General features: G+C 41.0%; 1 protein-coding gene across 1 annotated transcript in view; it reads left to right on the top strand.

The window, feature by feature from the left end:
- sez6b (seizure related 6 homolog b) overlaps positions 1–18846 on the top strand; it is a 215480-nt gene that overhangs the window by 146370 nt on the left and 50264 nt on the right. Inside the window, exons 5-7 of the mRNA XM_034112960.1 lie at positions 7674–7859; positions 10031–10199; positions 17149–17315. Of these exons, the coding sequence (XP_033968851.1) occupies positions 7674–7859; positions 10031–10199; positions 17149–17315 (522 nt within the window). The remainder of the gene's footprint in view (positions 1–7673; positions 7860–10030; positions 10200–17148; positions 17316–18846) is intronic.

Genomic DNA, 18846 nt, shown 5'->3' with positions numbered 1-18846 from the left:
CGGGAAGGATGTCGAGATATCCTTTGAGATGTAGCAGTGAAAGGGATACAGGAAGGGAGGGGCCAAAGGATGAAGGGAGAGAGGAAAGGATGGATGGAAGGGATCCAGGGTCGAAGGAATGTAGCCATTTTTATGACCCATAGATGCTTTGGACATTCATTAGTGGGACGTTTACTGATGGACACACATGGGAGTGTTAATAGAGTGGTGCAGGAATGAGTCCTAAAACCTGGAAATGAGTGGACATTTTACCACATCACAGAACCACTCCCACTCCCATGTGTCCTTTCCTTGGCCCGCAGAAGCCATCAAAGGCCGAGAGCTCTTGGTGCTGGTGGTGATTTACCTCTGGGTGGGAGGTCTAGTGCTCCATACCATGTTAGGCTAATTGAAAGAGAAACGGCAGGGTGATCTTGCTATAACAACATATCCACATGCTGCAGCCTGAGGCCAACACTGAGCTCAGAGGCTGCTGCAATAAAGCATAAATAAAATGGATTGCAGGGTCGAGGGGGGGTGTGGGGGTTCTACAGTATATCTATGGCTCATTGACTCTCAGGGAGTGGGGGAATAGAGAAGAGAGCTGCATTTCCACTGCAACATAGATTAGACCACAGACTGCCAGCAATGTGTTCTTTTCTATTTGCATCCCTCTGCATTATCTCTGCTCCTCTACTTTACATATGATCTCCATGTGGTTGTTTCTGAGCCTTCATCCTTTCTTTCCTGCTGGCTATTTATCATTGTTGACGGCCCCTTGAGGATGGAGAGGAGGGGTGCAGCCCCAGTGGATTCTTCTCACAGCAGCTACTGTTGGTCTTCTCCTTCTTTCTCTTTGCTTTTCTGTGCTCTTCTCTCTGTCAGGACTCAGACTGCTCTCCCAGTGGATCACAGCGAAATTAGGGCAATGCAGAAAATGTCTGGAATACAGTGAAAATAGCATACAAAGAGAGCATGTTTTTCCTTTCAAACATTCTCTGATACAACCAAGCTCCTACTTCAACACATCTCTTAGCTTTGTCTTTCAAAATAAGATGATTTAGATGTTAGTGCTTGAGGATATTTCTCTGAAATAAATCGCAACAATAGTATAACATTCAACACCTTTTTCAATCTTTACCAATTAAAGATTGCAGTTTTGCTCTGACAAAACCTCATTACTGTTGGCTAGAATGAATCAGTGCCAAAGTTTCGAATTAAATGACAAAGAACTCAACATTATTAATTTGTTACTACTTGTAAAGTTGTTGTTACTGTTATTTGTTTTTGTATTTGATTCACACAGGAGTAATCATAAAATGATTTTGCCATGTGTTTTCATATTCAAGGCATCACACGTTTCCAAAAGGAGTCTTTACTGACGTATTTAATGTGGTAGTACAAAACGTGACAATCTCGTAAGCTTGTGCTAACTACAGACATATGTTTTGGTAATCTAACCAAAATAATCATCGACCTCAAGATAAGGAAGCCTGGAACTCATTTATGGGTTTTAGAACTCAGTCCTGCAACACTCTAGAGTCTAGGGGCATTGGCATTGCAAGTAGTGCTATAGGACAGGGTCAGGGGTTAGCACAATCATTAGGGTTAGTGTTCTTGTCAGCTGGTGGTGAGATTGACAAAGACTGAGCAATTAGGATTTTGATAGTGGAGTTGAAACTGAAGCAAACCCTAAATGTGATTGCTTTAAACGTGAGTCGTACCTTTTAGGTGAGAAAGTGCATGGAGAATGTTTAAACTAAGTTGCCACTTGACTGTGACCTTTTAACACAACCATAACCTATGAGCCATAAATGAAGCATGAGACACGGAGAGATCTTGTGGCACAGAGATTTGAGCTGCTCCACAGTGAGGCCCGGGAACAGAGCTGCGATATAAAGTAATCTCTGCAGAGTTTGTCAGCTCCTCACAGTAATGCGAGGCAAATGGTCAGCAGAAACTAATGCTTTGAGAGAGCAAACCAGATTAGAGATGAAGTTTGATCCGAGTGGAACCATAAAACATCAAAGCCATATCACAATGCGGCCGCAATATAAATAAATTCAATTTACATCCACGGGCGAAAGGGGACTATTAAGCATCTGAAATGACTGCTGCTGCCCTGTGATCTAAACTGTGGCCAGGAGCCCCCTCAGAATCAGCCGTGTGGGTTCAGACGCTCGGAGCAGCAGAGAAGAAGCAATCGTTGCTGCTGATACAACTAGGATTTAATCATTTGTTCAAAGAGGATAACCTTTGTCTTTCTGCTAGTCGTGGAATTCCTGCTGAAGAATTCTAGACCGGTATGGTAGAAAGGATTATATGTAACCATTGATGGTTCAAATGTCCAGTTTCACATGTGAATGTTTACTTTAAAAGAGGGTATAAGATTCTACTAGTCAAGAGACATGCTTCAGACTGACTTTGGTTTGGTGTCTGTTATTTTATTGTACAATAATATCATCTTTAACGTCAATCACCAGTGTGTGTTTACATCTACTGACTTCCATAGCCTCCTGCTCTCTGCATCAGCTGAATTCAGGCCCAGCTGACACACCTTCAGTAAGCTGGGTCGAGGTCATGTTTTAAAACTGACATAAAAACCAAACAGTTACCAGACATAGGCTGTCAACAGGAAAACATCCAAATCAGAAACCTGAAAATCTTTTCCTTGTTTTAATGTGCCTTTCCGTGGCCAGGCACATTAAAACCCAAAACTTCGTAAGTATCCAATGGTTTTTTTTCTTCCTCTTTGTAACTTTTTAGTGCTTTTTAATCCACCTCTCAGGTGGTATTGAAAAAACAATACATTCCAAAATCATTATTACAAATTAAACTTTGCTTGGATATACAGTCACTCCTTTTTTCCTGCACATATCAGAAGGCTGACCCAGGGAGAAGTAAAATGTGTCATTTAGTGATGAACCTCAAGTGTGTGCTTCAGGTGTATCGACAGTATCCTTATTTCATGCCAATTAACAACCGGAAGAAAAACAGAATACTGTTGTATTTGTTATTAAAAAGGAAAGCAAAACACGAGCTACATTGCTCTATACAGATTGTAAAGAGTTAGTTATAGTTAACATGAGAGCAGCCTGGTTGGACTACTCTGTTGAAACTCAAAACCAGAGCAGGCTGAACTTTAGCATTAAGAAAATCTGTCACATAGTTCTTTGCATTGTTCTTGTTTGTTTTAACTCTACACCACTAAATTAGTTTAACTTTACAGACTACTACTGTGGAGATGAACATGGATTTAACTATATAATAATATCATTATAGATAGATTACAACTATCAGTTGGCAGTATGACAACAAACGATATCATAAATACACAGTATTTATTTCTTTGCTTCTGCGTTGTTCGTGCAATGCGTGGATGTCTGTTTGGCTAAGGTATATTATCCCCGGCAACACGTACCTTGGATCCAGGGTTTTGGTAAATCCTTTCACTGCTGCACCGCTTGAGCGCCTTTGCCAATTTTTCAACAGAATTGCGGGATATGAAAGATTCATATGATACGGTATAAAGTTCACGGCATTCGGTATGAAACCATATACCGCCCAGCACTACTATCAGTCGTTCATTTTGTAACTCTGTTGCATTAAGGGCAGGGGTCTGAACATCTAAAACAGTTGGAAGTTCAAGAAGAATAAAGTGTTATTGTTACAATACCACGCTTTATGCTTTTTCAGCTTTTAGAATTGTATTATCTCTCATTTTAGATGAAAGAAGAATAAGAGGCTGTGATTATTAATAGCCAAGACATGATACATGACCATATGGTCTCCCAAGACAAAGTGATGTAGTATATAGAAGGAATTTTACTGCTCCGAGGCAATTTGTCTCTGTGAAAGCTCCCTGTTAGCGGCAGTGTTATGATGCCACAGTGCTACCATGATGGCTCTTTTATCTCTCCTCTAGTCTCCAGTGAGCCTAGGAGCTCCACACTTTTTGTTTGGTCTGGATATTAATAGTTACAACTGACCATGGTAATGACTAGCTCAGGGAGTGATGGCAGCACTAGTCTGGGATGTTGTTCTAATGAGAAATACTATAAAGACCAAAACTCCTCTTCTTATCTTTATTTTTGTGAGACACTATAGAGTCGCTAACATCTCTCAGTTCTAACAGAGTGTCGGAGGCGGCCAGGGTCGTAGGTTGTCATTTAATGGCCTATTTAATCCCCCTACATATTTCCTGGCCTGAAGCACAGCGCTGTCCCCAACAGACAGAATCGATAGCGGCACCGCTGCCAAGCCATCCAAGGGCTAACAATAAAACTAGGACAATTACAGTGAGATGGATCAGAGTCTTTAGCAGAAATAAATTATTAATATGTTTGGGTGAATGCCAGGAAGCTGTAGGAAGACAAATCAGTGGCAATAAAAAACCCTGTGAGTTAACTGGTCACCTGAGAGCCAGCCTCCCCACGTATTGGCACTGATGTGACAACTCTGAGTACAATAGAGTGGGGGTGTAAATGCTACCTTAAGGCCCTGGGTCTACACAGCTTCTCTTTTTGGCAGAAAGGCCCTGACATGGCGCTGGGCAGAGCCTCCACAGTGTTTCATTAGAAAACGTTTCCAGCACTTTTCTATGACAACAATATCTTTCCTTATATCCAATTGTTACGACAACTTTTTTTCTGTGATTTACATCGTTTATTACCATGAGCATCACCCAGAGGATCCTTGCTCTCACACTTTATATGAAAGAGCTTTGCTACTGAGCCGCAGAGCGAGGACGCTTATCCACATACGCCGATAAAAGCACAACACTCAGGGTCTGCCCGCCTAATCTGCTCACACAAATGGGTCTTTTGGTCTTTGTTTCCGTTAGTGTCAGTGATGTTACGTTTGTGAACGATCCAATTCTTTTGAACGGCTCTTTGGTAGGAACGAAGGGAACCGAGTCGTACTTGGTGAGAGCCGTTATTTTTATCGTTGGTTCACTGCCTGCCATAAATCCACTCGCCTTTACGTGAACAGTGAAAAAGCTTGATTTTTATTCCACAAGCATATTCCGTGAAGACCCGCCCCTACTCTGATTGGTTAGGTTTAGGAAGGAGTGCCTGCATGCGCAGTTGAGTTGCCCCTTAACCTGTTACGCACCGCCCCCCCGGTACCGGGCGAAGCCCCCACCGTTTGTTTTCACAACGAGTGTGTGTGGGGGCATCCCCCTTCGATTCTATTGGCTCTAACGGTCAGAAAGAGGTGTCAACCATCACAATCGACCAAGGGGGGCCAGAGATATGGAAAAAAAAAACATTTTCACCCAAATCACCTCAGAGGTGGAGTGGTTTTGGCTAAACCTCTCTAAAAAGGTAAAATGTCACTTGTTTTGCATCAATCTTGATACAGGGTACTTATTATATGTTGTACTTTGGATTCCTAAATCTTTTAGTCTACCTTACCATCATCCAAGGGTAGTTTTCACTATAAGTAAAAAAGGATTTTTGGACGGACACTATAATTTACAGTTTTTTACTATGTAAAATCTGAATTTTCTTTAAAATAAAAAACATCTATATTGATTCTGACTTTTTTACATCCAACTCACAGGTTTATCATTACTTTGAGGAAAAAGATTATTAATTTAACCCTTTTAGAAGGGAAGATATGGTCATTTGTTCTGGGAATGGCATTTTTGAGCCTGAGACCTGAAAAACAGGCTCAGAGCTTAACAGGTTAAGCCCCGCTCCCCGAGCTCCCGCTCTCGGCTCAGTAGAATGAATGGAGAGAGAAAATAAATCTGGATTCGGCTTTTAGTGCATTTTACAACTTTTAAAAGCTAATGATTTAAATAAGGGTTATACAAGTGTTCGTGCTGGGTAGTTTACAGACGTCTCTTTCCCAATGTAAGTCAATGGGAAAAAGTATTTCTGGGCCCAATGACGTCACGGACTGATACGAAAATTGTAGTACCGCCGTTTGGCCACTACGAATATTTTCCTCAGAGTCCGGAGCACTTCCTGGGGGCTTGCAAAATGCACGATCTCCGTCTTTGTCTACAGTGATGTCACCAGCACTTTTTTGCTTAGAGCAGCCGCACAAAAAGATTTTGCCTGAAAAAAAATCAGCAGCATTTTTTCCAGGCGGCAGCATATGACCTTATTGGAAACCATTTTTAAAACTTGCCATTCAAAAAAAGGCGCAATGTGGACAAAAGCGCTAACAATCAGCAGGTATCCACAGGGGGAAGCTAATATACTAAACTGTGTCACTGTGTAACCCCTAGATTCCACCGGGTCCGTCTGCGGCGCGTTACGGGCGCGTTACGGGCGCGTTACGGGCGCGTTACGGGCGCGTTACGGGCGCGTTACGGGCGCGTTACGGGCGCGTTACGGCTGCGCCGCGGTGCTCACGGCGATCGCGGCCACTCTAGTCAATGGGTGCTATTCCACCTCACGCGGCGCGTTACGGCTCAGAAGCGTCCCAGAAGCGGCTCGGCGCAGGGCTCCTCTAAAATTAGGATAGAATCCTATTTTTGTCGCGGCGCAGCCGTAACGTAAGGTCGGGCAGGCAGGAAGTGGAATGTTCAGAGCTATATATACACACACACAAACTAATTTTGCAGACCCTATCCCTCCGTAGTCTTTCAAGTAGGAGGAGAAATGCCAGCGTTCTCCTCCTACTTGAAAGACTACGGAGGGATTTACAGGGTTTACAGGCACTGTGTAAATTATATATATAGAATAATTATGATGATGAATGCATTTTTTTACCACTAAAATACAGCAACACATCTTTGATTCATCTTTGATACAGTTATTATTAACTTTGTCTGTACAAAGTAGCCTGTCCAGGAAATATGCCCAAATCAACAAAAACTGCGAGCCGGCAGGCAAGACGCTCCGCTTCTGAAATGCTTCTGAAACGCGCCTGGTAGGGTATGACGCCGGAGGAGGCCGGACCAAAACCGCAATGCGGCGCAGACGGACTCGGTGGAATCTAGGGGTTACTGCTGTTTATTTTCAACTGTAATTTGTTGTTTAAACACACAGCTTGATTCAAAATCAATTCAGTTTGTTAAGTCCAGGCTTATAGTGTTTCTGTCACATTTACATGAGTAAAGTCCTCAAATGACATACATTTGACAATAACATTCTAGACAAATTAATACATGTGTAGAAGATAAAGGGAAGTGGTTTCACTGCCTTGGTGAGTTTTGGGAAATTAGGGAGTCTCGGTGTGACATATTACACGCATTTGTAATGACGATAGGCATAAAAGTGCCTCTACACCCTAAGTTGTTTATATAAGGAATTTATCCAGCTAAAAATTAGTAATTGATTTGTGCCTTGTAGCTTATCTTGGTAAAATGTAATGAGACCACGCTTGGGCCAGTGGCTCAGGGAGATGACTTCCTGCCTCTCTTTGGAGGAAATGACTTACATTCTTAAAAGAGGAGGCCTTTAATTCTAGCTTGGAATCCTTTTTTGCTTTTTATAGAAAATGAGGATCTGTCTGAAACATTGAACAGCAAGTGACCTTTTTTTATTAATGTTTTAATATTAATTATTTGCATTTATATAAAAACAATTCAAACTTTCTTTGAACAACTGTAAAAGGAAGGAGGCAAATGCTCCATTGTGAATGGTTCAATAAGCGACATTCAAAGTTAAAAATACATAATTTATTGACTTTTCCACTTTTAATACTTATCTTCTCTTTCCTTTCTGTCCCTGCAGCCTTCGTCCTGAGCTGTGTGTTCCCCCGGCGGCCCCTCTACGGGGACGTGTCGGTGAGCAGCCTCCACTCTGGGGGGGAGGCCTTCTTCTCCTGTCTGAGCGGGTACCAGCTGCAGGGCCCCGCTGTGCTCACCTGCCGCAACGCCAGCACCCCCTACTGGAGCGGCAAGGAACCACACTGCCTAGGTGAGGGCTACCGTCAAATTGTAAAAAGAAAATCAGGTCCTATGTTTTTTTCTAACCACTAATCCTTAACTCCAGTGACAAACGGCATGTGGTTAGGGTATATGTGAAGGAGAGTTCATTAGGGCGACCACAGTGTTAAAGATCCCATGTCATGCTTTTCCGGTTATTACCCGTCCCCTTGTGTGTTATGAAGGTTTTTAAGCATGTAAACGGTCTGCAGAGTCAAAAACCCTCAAAGTACACCCTGTAGCGAGTAAAACTCTGTCTATGCTGCCCCAGAACGCCTCGTTGGAGATTTGTCTTTTTCTTCCTGGGTATGGTGACGTCCCCATACCCAAATGGACCAATCCGTGGAGCTCCTCACACACACACTCTCTCTGTGGCGAAACTGTGATGCGCTGGGGGGGGGGGGGTGCTAGTGGAGCCTCGCAGCGGCGAAACTGTGGCGCGCTTACACTGTAGGTGCGCCGCGTTTGGGGGTGCGGGTGCTAGTGGAGCCTCGCAGATGGGGGTGCTGCAGCCCCCTCAGCAAGAAACCATATTCATATCAATATTCCTTTTTTCAAACTGTTTAAATGTAATATTGTGCATGCATACATCTAAAAAGATAAAATATAAATATATAATTATCTTTATATTTATAACCAGTATCTTTCTTTTCAGTGTTATTATAATTTATTTTTTAAATATGATATATATTTTGCGGATTTCTGCTTTATTAGATAATAGAGTTTGGAGAGAGAATAAATTCATCATTATTAGTAGTATATCTAAACTATAGCTTTTCAATAACAGCAAAATCAAAGCTTAGAGGTATTATTTTAGAAGACTTTGCAGCTAAGAGTTATTTTCTGGAGCCGCTGGTCAGGCACAGAGACTGACCTGTAGTGAGAGGATGATCAATGTTTGTCTTTCTGTCTTTGCATGAGGTTTGCTGATGAATAATAAGTGACCATTTTATTCCTGATCATCCCGATCCAACCTAACCCACTGCACAGGGAACGTTTCTCTGTGTGTGTGTGTGTATGTGTGTGTGTGTGTGGTGTGTGTGTGTGTGTGTGTGTGTGTGTGTGTGTGTGTGTGTGTGTGTGTGTGTGTGTGTGTGTGTGTGTGTGTGTGTGTGTGTGTGTGTGTGTGTGTGTAAAGCAGGTGTATAGAGGTGTGATTACTTAAGGCTGGGCAGGATGCCCCTGGGTTTATTCTTCCTCCTCCGTTTTAATTATGATTTGGCTGCATGAGTAACCTTGACCTGATCAAACACAAAAATATACGCACACACACACACACACACACACACACACACACACACACACACACACACACACACACACACACACACACACACACACACACACACACACACACACACACACACACACACACACACACACACACACACACACCTTCCTATAGCTGAAGATGGATTTTCTGTTTGTGTTGATATATTTGATTGTATCTCTTATGATGTTATCTTTCTTACCTCATTTCCTGGTTCCCAGCATGCTGTTGAATGTGAATGTAAAGGTGCATGATATATAAATACAAATCTGTCTATTTGTTCAATTTAAAATGGTACATTAGTCAGAATTGCGAAAACTGCTTCTTCCGCCAAGGAAGAGAAAAAAAAGTGACTGATCAGATCAGGGACTCTCTTTGCATACTGTTCAGTGTTGCTGTTAATGTCTTTGGATTATTCGGAGTAACAGGAATATTATTTTTGGAGCACTCGAGCTCGAGGCGTACCCACAAAAACTTTAATATCTTGTAACAATTTGATTTGAACTCAAATGCAGATTTCGTTAGTTATCTTGTGTTTGAAGCATTTCAAAATGTATTCGCCATCTTTATAAAATACTGAGAGATATTAAAGATGAATTTAGTGCATGTTATGCTTTTGGCCAATGACCACTGATCTTCTCATTGGCAAACTCCCACTCTCCCTCCTGAGCCACCGCTGCCCCAATGGAAACTTCTTTGTGATTGCCTTTATTGCAAAGGAACCGGCTCCATTTCTGGCCTGATTGGCTTAATTGGCACCAAACTATCTATGGTCAGAAGGTTGATGATTGACTGGTTAGGGTTGGGATGGGTGTTGTAAACTTGGTCAATGTTTAATGTATTTTGAATCAATTGCTGTTTTTATTTAATTTCCACATTCTTCTGTTTCTCAGCTGCCTGTGGTGGTTTGATCAAAAACGTCACAGTTGGTCGGATCATCTCTCCAGGTTTTCCCAGCAACTACAGCAACAACCTGACCTGCCACTGGCTGCTGGAGGCCCCCGAGGGCCACAGGCTTCATGTCCACTTTGAGAAGGTGGCGCTGGCTGAGGATGATGATAGGTAAGAAGGACATTCAGCTATGGCCTGAGGATGGTTGGACGTTATAAACAATGCATTAATCCTCTTTCAACTTAGGTCATGTAGACCTGTCGCCAGGCAACCATAGCCTGTGAAAAGATTACATTATTTCAGCTTTCACTGGTTTCATGTTCAAAAGATTTAGTGAAAGGGAAAGAGAAGTTTTAAGTGGTTTGCATTGAAAATATAAATAAATGGGCTTAATACCATATCAGAGGACGCAGTAGAGTGAATTTTATAGTAAAATAAAAATATACTTCTATGATGGTGATGGTAAGGACAGCTCACAATTGGTTTTATATATAACAGAGGAACATTTGAAGAGCCAATGATAACGCTTCGCTTAAGCAACAGTCTTACCAAGGCATTACAATAAAATATATTACCCTGCATAAATCACAATATCTACTGATGGACATGTAAGGGATAATGTGCAGCGAGGCGGTCATTTTTATTTTTTATTTAGCCTTTATTTATACAGGTGTAAAATCTCATTGAAACACAAGGTCTCATTTTCAAGAGAGACCTGTCAGTGGTAACACTACCACACAAAGTTACAGACAGACAGGACACTAAACACAGAGGCAACACTAAAATACAACATCGTAAAAAAAGTAGTCATCGAAATCCATATAAAATAGTCAGATATAGCAGGTGCAAACACCCACAGATGATTTCTCCAGCTTTTTTTAAATTAGTTTAAAATCCGTCGGGCTTATGGGTAAAAGAACACCCGACAGGCTGATCAGGAACCGCCAGAGGTTTTTGTATACCTAAAACCGCCACCTGGGTCAAATTGACCCGCTATTAGAATGCATTGATTTTCAAGGTAAAATGTTCTTTTATTGAACAGTGAGTTTTGATCGCACAGGGATAAAACGTATACCAATAGAATCTGTGGACTCTCAGCTTTTCATACAGGGCTCGACATTATAAATGGCCCGCTGGCCCGGAAGCATTATTTAGACACCCCGGCCAGCATAACGTACTTTCAACTCGCCCCACAGCTGTTTGCTGCGGAGCGCAGCGCGAGCAGTCTCCCGTGAGCGGGAGCGCACTCCTTCACTACAGACTGTCTCTATCTCTCTCTCTCTCTCTATCTATAACTATCTATCTCTCTCTCTCTCTCAATCTATCTCTCAATCTATAAGGAACCGCAGTAGACAAAAGGCGTTGCTATAGCAACACGTCATGTTTATATGAAAAGGGGTGGGGTCAATATGACCCGCTGGGCGGAAATAGGTATAAATGGCAATTTTTTGGGCGATTTCTTCAATCTGACTTCATATTGACAATTTTTAACAACATAGGGTGCTACATAACACACTTTCAGGAAAAGTCACAGACTGGGAGACTTTAATATTTAATTGAAAAAAAGTTACATACAATAAAAAACAGCTCTGGGTCAAATTGACCCGATTGGCGGTTCTAGTGTTAAATCGACCGGACTTCTTTCTGCAGATGTGAGCATCCTTAACAACGGTCAATAAATCCTTGACAGCGGTCTGTACTACTGGATTAACAACGTGTCACATGTTCTGAATTGACCAATCATAATCGAGTATTCAACTAAGCCATGTAATAAGTAAGGGATCATGTGCAGCGACGCGGTCATTATGGGGAAAAGAACACCGACAGGCTGATCAGGAGCCCGACGCGTAGCGGAGGGATCTAGATCTGCCTGATGGGGATAACGCACCAAGAAACTCAGCGATGCACCAGCAAAGACAGTGAGGATGGAGTGGATATTAACAATGATAGATTTTAAATGTTTCAATACGTTTTCAAATACGTCATCCAGATAGTCTATACTGTTATTTCAGTTTTTTTGGTCTATTCTGTAGTTTTTGGAATGTATTGCATTTTTCCCAGTGAGACTTTTCTTGATATATTTTCTACAGTGAGCGAGTTTAGTTTGACATGATGCTCAAAATGTACTGCAGATGCATACATTCTGAATCTATTTATTTCTCATTAAGCGTGAAACGGTCTAAATGGATGACATTTGATAATGTCAGACGCTATAGGCCAGTGTATTGTCTCATGGTTTATGCCCAGTTAACTGATGTATTAGCCTACTCTTTACTGCTGTATGTTCCTTCACTTACTTTGTGTTTAATCAGGCCTTTTCTCCTGTACCCTATGCTTTGTCCCTGTAAGAACCTCGTTTCTGAGGACTCTGCAGGGTAACAACTGGCTGTCTGTGCGGCTAATAGCACTGACTGTTATTTTAACAGCATGGGGCTCTCACTACGGAGGACTGGTAGGAAGCGCCGCAGGGGGGAAATTAGCTGAATAATCTGAGTGATTTTGCAAACCAGCCAATAGAGTGGTGCAGGAATGAGTCCTTAACTATAAATGAGTCTGCATTTTTGCACTCCCTCGTCTCGATGTCAACCCTTTTTTTTAAACGTGTTTTTTGATAGATGCCTGAAATAAGGTCTGTGGTTAATATAAGCTCAGGAGATGTTCATGTTTTGTGCTACAACATAAAATAGGTCAGTAAACTGTTGATATCTGAAGCTTTAACGTGTCTTACAAATGTCAGTTGCTAAAAAGTGACTAAATGAAACGTCTAAACGTAATCATGCCAAACACCTTGGTGAAATGTAATTAATCAATCAAAGTTTATTTATATAGCCCAATATCACACATTTTATATTTGTCTCAGTGGACTTTACAGTTTGTAAAAAAAATTACTTTTTAGCTAAATTGCATTAATGCTTCAACTTTTATAAAAGCAGTGTCAATATGTGGAGATTATCCTTTTGAACAAAATGTCAAAGTATCATAATGGTGTATTTGACACATACCTTGTTTTCTACAATATTCCAAAATGTTTTTTGTCTAGGGAGCTACAGTATAGTGATGCTAACTTCCGGGTTGCCCTACAAAAATACGCCATCATTGCACTACTTTATAACTGCCACAGGTTTCTTAAGACTCCGTCCCCCATAGACACGAAGAGACGTCTAGACAGCTCGGAGGAACCTAAAAAACTGAAAGAAGGGATGATGTGAAGAGGATAACGAATAGGCATGCACAAGTGTAAAAACTCTGTTGAAATTTCTAGAGTTTCTTAGTAATATATACATTTTCTAAATGTATAATGAATATTCTAAACTTGATAAAATATAAATCACTAAAAAACACTGAAATCATCAGCATGTGTCTGATGGACTAAAAAAACAATTTGACTAAAAATCTAATAGAAATAGAATCTATAGAAAACAATGGCTTTTCAGAAGGTATAGGAAACATTAAATATATAAATTGATAAAAAAATGTAATGATTCTCTACATAATTTGTAGGTGTTGAGATTATACAATGGCTGTATGGGTCTTTTCAGGGGAATAGCAGATCCTTTTACTAATGGATAACTAAGCAAGAATAACATATCATCTGTTACACTCTTTATTGCATCACTTTTTGTTTTTGGAGGAACCAGAGAAGTAAACCAAAAGGGAATTACTTTTTTCCGTCAGATTTGCTCAGTCAGGGTGAATGGAGACATAAAGAATAAATGTAAATATAGATTTTATTTTGACATCAAGGCTCTGCTGTGCTCTATTCTCTTCTCACTACCTGAGAAGCATAATTTAAGTCATCAAAGGCAGAGCAGGCAGAGATCAATGCAGTCCACCATAGGGGGCCATGCAGGAACAGAACCACGGGTGGGGGGGCTGTGGCTTGCAGCATATGAACACTGAGTCTTACTGCTAAATAGACCCCCCATCTGCAGGTGGCAAAACATCATGAGTGTCAGCTGGGTCACAGTTTTTCTTTTGTTTCTATCAAATTTGAATGGAGTGTGTTTTATAGTTGTGTTTGTTTTAGGCAGTTTCATAGTCTTCTATGGTTTTGGTCATCTTTCCGCAATCCTAACATTATAAGCACAATTTTCAGTGCTTCCATCAGCTCCCACCACTTACTTACGTGAAGGTGAAGTAAATGGAAAAAAGATTTGTCAAACTCAGTTAGTTGTCAACACACCAACTTCCTACCTAAACTTTGATCTGTTGTACCATTCTTACTGTAGATGTGTGCAGGCAGATCTCCTGAGCATTGAGAGATTATTGCCATTAACCTCAAATTGAAGATGTTTAGATAATATGTAAGACTAGAGAAAGCAATTCCTGAAGAAATTGCTAGTGGGAATGCTTTATGCTGAAAATCTGATGCTAAACTGCTATGCTGAAATGTAATGTGTAAGAAGAAAGTGAAGAATTTAGATTGAAATGATACATGAACACTGGGGGCTTGAATGTGTGATGAGAGAAGAAAATAAAGTAAAAAGGCTTGGAAAAGCAGCAGAATATTTGAACTGCAAACTTTTGAACTAACTTGATGGTGAATGATCTGTCGCCATGCCAACGGCATTTGATGACATCCCATAATACGCTTAGATGTGTGGATGGCTGCATCGTTACCAAACCTGTGAAGTTTTGGGCTGTTTGGAGCATTGAAGTTATGAGAAAACTGTGTTTCATGGCAAGCCTTGTGTTACCATGGCAACGGCATTTGAAGAAACCCTATAATTGACGTAGAGCTGTTGAGGGCTGTACCGGTGATATACAAGCGAAATTTGGAGGACGATCGGACCGTGTCCATTGGACTTACAGCGACATCGTGCTTCATGGCGAGTGGTCTGTCGCCATAGCAACGGCATTTGATGACACCCCATAATACAGTTAGATGCGTTGATGGCTGCATCGTTACCAAACCTGTGAAGTTTTGGGCCGTTTGGAGCATTTTCACTGAAGTTATGAGAAAACCGTGTTTCATGGCGAGCAGTGTTGCCATGGCAACGGCATTTGAAGAAATCTCAAAACTGTCTCGTAGATGTCTTCACGGCTGGATTGTTAGCACACATGTGAATTTTGAGCACTTTTTGAACATTTTCATAGGAGTTAAAGGGACATCGTGTTTTATGGCGAGGGATGCGTTTCCATGGAAACGGCATATGGTGAGATTTCAGATTTGGCGTAGAGCTGTTGAGGCATGGACAGGTGATATACAAGTGAAGATTGGGGGACGATTGGACCGTGTCCATTGGACTTACAGCGACATCGTGTTTCATGGCGAGTGGTCTGTCGCCATGGCAACGGCATTTGATGACACCCCATACTACACTTAGATGCGTTGATGGCTGCATCGTTACCAAACCTGTGAAGTTTTGGGCCGTTTGGAACATTGTGTGTGAGACAGAGAGAGAGAGAGAGAGAGAGAGTGTGTGTGTGTCTGTGGCAGAGAGAGCGAGAGAGAGTGAGAGTGAGAGTGAGAGTGAGAGTGAGAGTGAGAGTGAGAGTGAGAGTGAGAGTGAGAGAGAGAGAGAGAGAGAGAGAGAGAGAGAGAGAGAGAGAGAGAGAGAGAGAGAGAGAGAGAATGAAATGAACAGTTAGAACTGACTGCTGTCAGTTGGAGTGATGACATCATCGTGTTCCATTACACAGGTGTTTATAGTTGAGCTAACGAGCTCTGTAGTGATCAAAGGTTTGCTATGTTCTGAATGAGAGATGAACCTCTTACATGTGAACGTTTTGTGGAAGAACGATAACAGATATCTGTGAAATTTCAAAACGTGAAGCATGTCAAGGAAGTTGAGTATCTGAAGTGTAATTTTTGTGTACTTTCGGGTTAATAATGTGGCCTTTTTGGCAGTTTAACTAAAGGTGTGCGGCTGCTGCTGTGAGGAAATATCAGCCTGAAATTACAATGGGTTTTAATGGAGACATGTTGAACCTTTTTGTCACTTCATGCCCTCAAGAGGCATTTTGTTTAATTATTTTGCTTAATTATTTGTCATATTTCAAGCTACGAGATGTTTTCCTACGTTTGTCATGAAAAATTATGTCTCAGGAATGTAGGGTTTGGGAATTATGGCAGTTTAAAAAAAGAATATGAAGGCAAATTTCAAGATTTACTACCCTCTAGCTGTGACATCACGCACTCTGCCTTCACGAGCTGCGCAATGTTAAAGTTAAAATGTTAAAAATGTGATGAATTATGGGATGTATCTCTGGAATTATGAAAGTTATGAATGATAAAAGTAATAGCCTGCGATTCCCGACCGAGCTGAACGTTTTGATGTTTGAACGGAGTTTCTGCGATGTTGAATGTGGGAGGAGAAGAGGGCCAAAATAAGTCGGCGGAATAATAAACTTTTTGTCCGTAGCATAACATATAGTTGGAATGCTGTATCAGCATTCCCACTAAAATATGTGAGTCATTCTTTGAGGATGCTTTCTGTCACTGTTAGTCTTATAGTCACACCATGTAAATAACTTCCATAATGAGTGGTTAACTTAGGTGAGGCCAGAAGCAAACCAACATCTACTGTATAGCTTCTTTTTTTTTTTTTAAATGTACTGAATCGATTTAGTTTAAATGTTACTGTAAATAATGGAGAGTGTGTATCCATTTTGCCAAATGACTCTAAGTACTGATGGTTGTTTTTACAAAACAGTTTCAACTACACAATAGACTTAAATGGAAGTGGCTCATAACACAATGTCTGAGAAACTAGTTTGCATAGTGATCATGTTTGCCAACAGTTGCCTATTTACACATAGCAGAAATTAAGTAACCTATTATTTAATCATAGTTGTATTTCGGTTTGTTGAAAAAATGTCCAGAATTTACTCCACTTTTTGCTCGGTTTTATCCTTCTCTTTAGCTTCTAAATGCTACAGATTTTCACGTATTAATCACTAAGTTAGTGCTGAGCACATAGTGTACTGTAGTTTGTTGGACCTGGAACATTTAAGCCGTTTTTAATAAAAATCTATTTATGTGTGCAACCTCAGTATAAAGTATTGCCTCTGTATACATGGGGTTAAACCTCCAAAATGAGTAAAGGTCCTATAAATTCCAAAGTAGCCCATTGCTGCATTGAACCTGCTAAATTATTCTTGATTCCCTTTCTTCTAGGCTGCTGATCAAAAATGGTAACAGCATAGATGCAACTGCCCTGTATGATTCATATCAGGTAGAGTATCTTCCCAATGAAGGTCTCCTCAGCACATCCAGGTATCTCTTCGTTGAGCTAATAACAGACGCTACAGGCACATCTACTGGCATCGCTATCCGATACCAAGGTAAGTACCACCGCCTTGTTACCATGCTATGCTAATGTCATGCTAACGCCATGTGGGGCTCTTGCTTCACTAATTGTATAAATATGGAAAAAACATGACAGCACACCCTATCACAAAGTATTAATTCATAAAAAAAAGCTTGTAAATAGTGTAAGCAGAAACAGTCAACTTTCAAACAACTGTTGCTCCTCTGGTGGTATTATTGTCATTGGCGCTATTGCAAAAACATCTGGGCCTCAGGAAACAACGGAAGAACTAGAAAGCTCAATCGGAGTGCTATGATAAAGACAGAGTAAATAAACCAGTAGTATTAAGAAAGCAGATGTACTTACTTAATAATAGGCGCAAACAACTTCACGGCGTATACTGCCACCCGAAGTCCCCGGCCGGAAGTCCGCGGAGTTGGAGTCCCAGCAGCTTCTACTGAAGCCTTCCGAGTAAATCGCCAGAACGCTGACACTCTTCTCATCACCACCACCGCTCCCATGTTTTTTGTGTGTTTGCCATAAGTTATTCTCTCTCCGGTGGTGCGCTGGGCTAATGCTAATGCTATAATGATGTAATGGCCAGCAAAACTTCATGCGGGCTGCCAATCAGAAATTGGAACCTTTTTCTCCCCAGGAAAGTACCTGCTCTCTAGCAGGGACTAAAAAGGGGTGAAAAGGTTTGCAAAAAAAAGTTCTAGTTCCAGATCTTTTTGGTGTGAACGCAAAATCCCAGGAACTATCGGAACTATTCCTGGGAAAAGTACTACGGTACAGGGGTTAGTCTTCTTCTCTTTTATTGTCTGTCCTGAATCAAGAGTAACAGAAGGGATTTTTTCTACTTTCTGTTTTTATCCTTTGTGCTTTTTAAGCTGTTATCTCTGCTCGAAAATTAGAGAGGATTTTTGAAGGGATACTTTAAAAAAATACGAGAACTGCAACAATAGCAGATAGAATCAAATATCCATCAAAACCCTGTGTTCTTTCTACCAAAAACAGATATTGAAAGTATCTGTAAACTTTTCAATGACAAATGTGACACGCTCTATCGAAATCAGTCGGAAGTCGCAACGGCTCATTTCAAAATAAACGTGGATTTGTGTAAAAAAATTGTTTTTCGGGGTTTGGGTGTTTTGTTTGATTTTAAACAAACAAAGTCTTGGCTTTCAGAATATGAAACTGTTATGTCCAAAATCACACGATAAATACATTTTTGAAGCTTGTAAAGTGAAGATGACAGCTCTCACTCGCCACTCTGCTGTTCCGCAGCGCTGCTTCCCCTCCCTCCGGCTGAAATTCTGAATGTAAGGCGTATAGTAATCATAGATAACACGGCAGGGTCCGTTACAGTTTGTTTACATCTGATTTCAAATAAACAAAGTCTTGGCTTTCAAAATATTAAACTTGTTTCGGCAAATTCAGATGATAAATACAACTTTGAAGCTTGTAACGGCATAATTACAAGCGAAGAACGGAGTAACTTGACGTCACAGCAGGCATAACAACAGCCGGTGTTTCTCGTGAGTGTTTTCCCCGGGAAAACAAAC

The sequence above is a fragment of the Trematomus bernacchii genome, unplaced genomic scaffold (genome assembly GCF_902827165.1).
Source record: "Trematomus bernacchii unplaced genomic scaffold, fTreBer1.1, whole genome shotgun sequence".
Taxonomy (NCBI): domain Eukaryota; kingdom Metazoa; phylum Chordata; class Actinopteri; order Perciformes; family Nototheniidae; genus Trematomus; species Trematomus bernacchii.
The sequence above is the reverse complement of the archived record's forward strand: the minus strand, read 5'-3'. Positions and strand labels throughout refer to the sequence as shown.